Source organism: Mangifera indica, chromosome 1, assembly GCF_011075055.1.
Source record: "Mangifera indica cultivar Alphonso chromosome 1, CATAS_Mindica_2.1, whole genome shotgun sequence".
Classification (NCBI taxonomy): Eukaryota; Viridiplantae; Streptophyta; class Magnoliopsida; order Sapindales; family Anacardiaceae; genus Mangifera; species Mangifera indica.
The window spans coordinates 14,979,868-14,986,795 of record NC_058137.1 but is presented as its reverse complement, the minus strand read 5'-3'; the positions used below and the strand labels follow the sequence as shown (position 1 = coordinate 14,986,795).

General features: G+C 33.4%; 1 protein-coding gene across 1 annotated transcript; it reads left to right on the top strand.

Annotated features, from left to right (window-relative positions):
* Window positions 1-2,525: 2,525 nt before the first annotated feature.
* Window positions 2,526-3,176, top strand: LOC123218288. The gene is made up of 2 exons (XM_044639682.1): window positions 2,526-2,773; window positions 2,858-3,176. Exons 1-2 carry the CDS (start codon window positions 2,526-2,528, stop codon window positions 3,174-3,176), a joined length of 567 nt encoding a protein of 188 aa, XP_044495617.1.
* The last annotated feature ends 3,752 nt before the right edge of the window (window positions 3,177-6,928 follow it).

Genomic DNA, 6,928 nt, shown 5'->3' with positions numbered 1-6,928 from the left:
GAATTAAACATATGTTTTAACTTGATAATTATCAAGTTTTAATGCAATAAATGCGAGAGAAAATAAAGAAAAATATACATTTTTCTTTTCTTCTTCTTTTTTGCCAGGAAAAGCTTCTCCTTTCTTCCATTTTTCTTCCTTGAAGGGTGTAAGTCAAGAGATCACTTATTTTAGTGATTCAAGCTTCCAAATTTCAAATCAAATTACAAGGTACAAGGTAGTTTACATGCTTCTATGTTTTATTTCTTGAAAAACTATGTAAACTTTACAATACCATTGTTACATATGATGTGAACATAAATTAAAAATTTTAATTTTCTTGCCAAAATCCTTCAAATGGTATCAGAGCAAGAGTTTGATCCTTGAATGACAAGAACATGCCATAATTTTAGGTGTTTGGAAGTGTTAGTGATCAAAACCTAAGCTATAATTTTTGTTATGTGTGATTGGTTCAAACCAAGTGTAAATATGTTATTAGGAATGTCTTAATAGCATTGGAGAAGCTTTAAATTGTTGAAATTGTGTTGGATAACTTTTGACATAATTAAAATTAAAAAAAAAAAAACCTTAATTTTAGAAATTTGGGTGATTTTTAAATTAATGGTTTAATCATGATTTATACATGATTGTCATGATATACACATGAATTTTAATCTTGACTTTACATGGGAATATTTTTTTTAAGAAACTTAGTTTGTGAGACTTGGTGAAGGGCATGAACAAATTGACATGATTTCCATGTGTTTGGTTTATGGAAATAACATTCAATATTGATTGAATTGTTATTAATTCCTTAAACTAGTGCTTGACTTGGTTTGATTGAGAATTGAATTCTTAATAGCTTGGATTGGATAAATTACTTTATGAGTAACCATATTCATGCTTGAATAATTATTATATGGTGAGATAGATTATGTTTGAGTGATGAATGATTCATATATGTCATGATTTGGTAAAATGCATGACACTTGTGAATTTGGCTCATATTAAGCATGTGTTATGTATTTATATTACAATTTGTCATTCTAAAATCTATTCATGTTTAAATATGAATTGAATCATGGTTAGTGAGATTTTGGTGAACTTGGTATGTGTTTTGGAAACATCAAGAATTAGGGTTTCATGGTTGGTTTCAAGAAAAATGTAATATAGAATTTTGGTTTAAATTACTTTGTTTACTTGTTATGGTTTGATCTTGTAGACACCAAACATTGGATATGTTTGTATTTTAGCAAACTTGAATAAAAAGCATGAAATATGGTAAATTATTTGTTAAGTTTACCAAATTACAAATTTAATTTCTATGTTTGAATGTTTGACTATGGTGTTACAAATATTAATATGATGTCCAAAATGTCATGTCATTAAAGGTATATATGATAGTATTAATGTGTGACATGTGTATGCTATATATATGAGACATTGTGACATGATACACATCATGCTTCTAGATGCTTAATATTATGTATGCTAGATTGAAATGGACTTAACATATTGATGTGTTTGTTGTCTTAGATACATAAATAAAAACTCAAATTTGCTAATCTAAGATTAAATTATAAGATATTGGATATCTTATATGCAAGATCAACCTAATGTACATTTTAGATATGCGATATGCTAAGTTGTATGAAAATATGATTTCTTTTGATTATTGAATAATATAGTTGATATGTGTTCAATAGCATGCCTAAGTTTTATGTTTTATGTTATCTGTAATTTATTTATGGCATATAACACATAGTTTTGTGTTTTAGAGAACTAAAACTTTTAGGCATGAAATATTCTTACAATACCATTTAGGTTATTAGAAAAGTTTTCAATGGCATAAATTGTAAGAATATGGTTTAGTAATATGTCTTGGGTGACAAATACGTATCCAAAGATATATACTAGACTACCCAAGATATAAAATGACTCTTATTAATAATAATAATAAAATCTTCCCTAAATTTTCAATATCAAATTCGAGTCTTCCATTGTGGGTTGATTAGGGTTACGTCATAAGGCTAGAAATCCTAGATTTCTATTATGTGATGGATATTATGTCATATGACGTAAAATTATTCGATTGGTGTCTAGAGTACTATTTCTGTCATTCCCTAGATTCTATTATGTGTGGGAGTGATGGGGTATTATATCTGGAAAGCATGATGGGTTGAATTTGACTAGTTTAGAGTGCTTAGATCCATTATGTGCAGTGCTCAAAGCTAGAGGCTTATATGAATCATAGCTTGCATTTAGAATGTAAAAGGAAATCAATTCCTACTTATTGAGCTTGACGGACTTAGATCTATTATGTGCGGTTTGTCAAGTTTGATAAGAATTTGATTCCCCACTAGAAAGTGATCCAATGAACTTTTCGAATCTTCAACCGGGGAAGTATAAGATTTGAATAAAATAGTGGGAGCTAATAAAATTAGGTTTATTGGTAATTTCTAATGAATTTGTTATTTCTTGTAGCATTCTCTCTTGTGATCTAGAATCTCAAAATGTCAACGACAAATAATATACTCCTGAAATTGATGGACTCACATGTGCTTATTGGTCCCAATTTTAAGGATTGGCTGAGAAATCTGACTATTGTTCTCAATCTTGAAAAGTCAGCTTATGTCTTGGAGGCACCTTTACCAATAACAGTGGACCCTAATGCCCTTGAGGCAGAGCAAAAGGTTTATGCTGAATGGGTAGATGCTGACTTACGAGTTCGCAATTATATGCTGGCATCAATGAACTCTGAACGTCAAACTCGGTTTGAGAACGTGAAGAGTACGTATGAAATTATCACTACTTTAAGACAATTATATAGTGAAAATACCCGAGTGAAGGAATATAATTTGATGACTTCACTATTCAGCATGCGACTTAAGGAGGGCATTTCCCCAGATGATCATGTTATTAAAATGATTAATAAGACTGGGGAGTTACAAATTATGGGCACAGATTTGTCGTATAATTTTCGGGTGAGTTTGATTCTCCATTCACTCCCTCCAACTTTTAAGTCGTTTATTACAAATTATAATCTCAATAGGATTGAGCGCACTCTCCTTGATCTTCTCAATGATATTCAAGAATTTTACAATAATGAGAAGAAAGGTAAAACACTAGCTGAGTTGCTAGCTACCTTTGCCACGAGAGGCAAGCTCAAAAGCCTTGGTGGAGAGGTTCACAGATAGGATATGGTGGACCAAAAGTACAAAGAAAGGGTTTTAAGAAAACCACTACCAAACCTTTTAGGATGAAGGGTTCTGGCATCGGGGCATTATGTTCTTAGCCTCCACGACCATCTGTTCCACAGAAAGAAAAGAAGCAGGAGAAGAGCAATTGCTTTTATTGCAACCAAGAGGGGCATTGGAAGAGGAACTGTTTTTTATACCTTGATGATCTGAGAAAAAGCAAAATAAGTACATATCAGTGTTATGTAATTGAATTTGAATTAAATGTTAATTCAAACATTGATTCCTGGATATTAGATTCTGCTGCAACTTCACATGTTTGTGCTTGTTTACAACATCTGTAAAATAGTTCTGCCTTAAGACGTGATGAGATCACACTAAGACTGGCTGATGGGACATGAGTTTCCGTAGAGGCTGCAAGTGTATATAGTGTACAGTTACATACTAGGCATATAATAACTTTGTATAAAACTTTGTATTTTGCTAATGCCACCAGAAATATCATCTCTATTCCAGTTTTGTGTGAAAATGGTTATCAATTTACCTTTAATGGAAATGAATGTCTAATTTATTTTGGGAATAGATTAGTAGGAAATGTTATCAATATAAATGGTTTGTATGTGGTAGAGCTTGATTTACATAACACTATGTATTCAAAATCCTCTAAAAGAACTAGGGAACATATAAATCCAATAGTTCTATGGCATCACAAATTTGGTCATATTGGAAAGGATTGGATTCGATAATTAGGAGAAAGTGGACTTTTAGGTTCATTGGGTTCAGATCGCTATCCTACTTGTGAATCTTGTCTTCGAGGAAAAATGATCAAGCTTCTGTTTAAGAATAAAGGGGAGCGAGCCAAAAATATATTAGAGTTGATACACATTGATGTGTGTGGCCCCTTTAATGAAATAGCCTGAGGAGGTTTTTCATACTTCATTACCTTTATCGATGATTATTCTCGATATGGGTATCTGTATTTTAATGAAATACAAATCTGAAGCTTTTGAAAAGTTTAGAGAGTTTCAAAAGGAAGTAGAAAACTAGACTAGAAAGAATATTAAAGCTTTACGCTCAGATCGTGGAGGTGAATACTTGAGTACAGAATTCCAGGAGTTCCTAATAGACAAAGGAATACTATCTCAGTTGACTCCGCCATTCACACCACAGCATAATGGTGTGTCTGAACGGAGAAATCATACTTTATTAGATATGGTACGATCTATGATTAGTTTTACTGATTTGCCAGTTTATTTATGAGGATATGCTCTTCAGACAGCACTACATGCGTTAAATAAAGCATCATCAAAGTCCATTCGAAAGACACCATATGAATTATGGTATGACAGACTTTTAAGTGTAAACTACCTAAAAATCTGGGGATGTCCAGCATTTGTCAAAGTGGGTAGAACTGATAAACTAGAGTCCCGAACAGAAAAGGGTCAGTTCATCGGGTATCTAAAAGAAAGTTTAGGATATTATTTCTACTTTCACTCTGATCAAAGAATTATGGTTAATAGAAATGCACATTTTCTTGAGAAAGAGTTCTTAGAGGAAGGTGGTGCAGAAAAGAAAATTGTGCTCGAAGAAGAGTCTGGAGAGCTAGTAACCGAGCCTATTTAGGTAAATCCTCTAGGTATACAATCACCTATACCAACTACAACGGCTCAAATAAGAAAATCTGCTAGAGTGTCTCAACCTCTCGAGAGATATGGATTTCTGACAGAAGAAGATTTTGAATCTCTTCTAATGGGAGAAACTGAGCATCTAGAGGATCCAAAAACTTACCAAGAGACAATATTGGATATTGACTCCCATAGATGGCTAGAGGCAATGAATTCAGAAATTGAATCTATGAATGTCAATCAAGTATAGACGCTCGTTGATCTACCTGATGGAATAGTTTCGATCGAATGTAAATGGATCTTCAAGAGAAAAATTGGCAATGATGGAAAAGTTGAAACTTATAAAGCTCGATTGGTAGCTAAAGGTTATGCTAAAAAACAAGGGTTGGATTATGAGGAGACCTTTTCACCAGTCGCGATGCTTAAATCCATCAGAATCCTACTAGCCCTCGCAGCACACTATGATTATGAGATATGGCAGATGGATGTTAAAACTGCTTTTCTCAATGGGTATATTAAGGAAAATATCTATATGGAGCAACCAATCGGTTTTGTGTCCGCTATCGAGAGGCATAAAGTATGCAAACTACATCGATTTATATATGGATTGAAACAAGCTTCAAGAAGCTGGAATATTCGATTTGATGAAACAATTCGAATATTTGATTTTATTAAAAATCTGGATGAGCCGTGTGTTTATAAATTAGATAGGGATAAAATTGTCGTTTTCCTAGTCTTGTATGTAGATGACATATTATTAATTGGAAACAACATTGGCACTATGACTGACATTAAGCTATGGCTAGCGAAATCTTTTTCCATGAAGAATCTTGGAGAAGCAACCTATATTCTAGGTATTCGCATCTATAGAGATAGAGCGAAAGGATTAATAGGTTTATCTCAAAAGTTGTACATAGAGAAAGTGTTGAAATGCTTTCACATGCAAGACTCTAAGAGAGGTCTACTACCGTTTCCTCATGGAACATATCTATCAAAAGATATGTGTCCAAAGACTGATGAGGAACGACAACGAATGTATGAGGTGCCATATGCTTCGACAGTAGGTAGTCTCATGTATGCCATGTTATGTACACGACTAGACATTGCTTTTGCAGTTAGTACAATAAGTAAATATCAGTCAAATCCTGGAGAAAGACACTGGACAGTAGTAAAAGTCATCCTAAAGTATTTAAGAAGGACCAAGAAGTTGATACTAGGTTATAGGGGTTCAGAGTTGACGCTCAAAAGATACTCAGATTCTGATTTTCAGTCAGATGTAGATGATAGAAAGTCTACGTCTACATTTATTTTTGTTTGTAATGGAGGTGTAGTCAGTTGGAAAAGTGCCAAACAATCGACTACTGCAGACTCTACTACAGAAGTTGAGTATATTGCCATTTCAGAAGCTGCAAAAGAGGCTGTTTGGATGCGTAAATTCGCCACAGAGTTGGGCATGGTTCCTCTGATGAGTCAACCAGTAATTCTCTTATGTGACAATACGGGTGCCATTGCACAGGCAAAGGAACCAAGAGCGCATCAAAAGTCAAAACATGTTCAACGAAAATACCATATCTTGAGAGAATTCGTTAGAGCTAGAGATATTGTCATTCAGAAGATTGCTTTGGCAGACAATTTTACAGATCCACTAACTAAAACACTGACGCAAAGACTATTGGACCAACATCTAGAAAGGATAGGCATTAGGTACTACAGCGATTGGCTTTAGTGCAAGTGGGAGTTTTTGTTAGAATATGCCCTAAAAACCAATCGCTTTAATTGGTTTTAAGGGTTGTATATCTTGCATATGCATTATTAATAAAAGAAAAGTTCTGTCATACTTCACATGTTTTCTATGTCACTTTTATATCTATGTTATAGTTGTATATTACATCCATATTAGCTACATACATACGACATATGAAAGGTCCCGATGAGTTTTAATAAATGTCATCAAATCGTTCCCTGCATACGCAATCTGTTTGGGCAATAGTATTGCATAGTGGGTGTGTGCTATATCACCATAGTATATCAGTAGATGATATTAGACATGGTGGATATACACATGGGTAAACAATGGAACCATTAAATGGTTAGAAAACTGATCAAAAGTTATTCTATTATATTGTT

Excerpts from the sequence above, each read along its gene's own strand:
- LOC123218288 (XM_044639682.1), top strand. The coding sequence starts at position 2,526 with ATGGACTCACATGTGCTTATTGGTCCCAATTTTAAGGATTGGCTGAGA. Across the intron at positions 2,774-2,857 it reads TTTGAGAACGTGAAGAGTAC|CATGCGACTTAAGGAGGGCA; the intron begins GTATGAAATTAT and ends TTCACTATTCAG.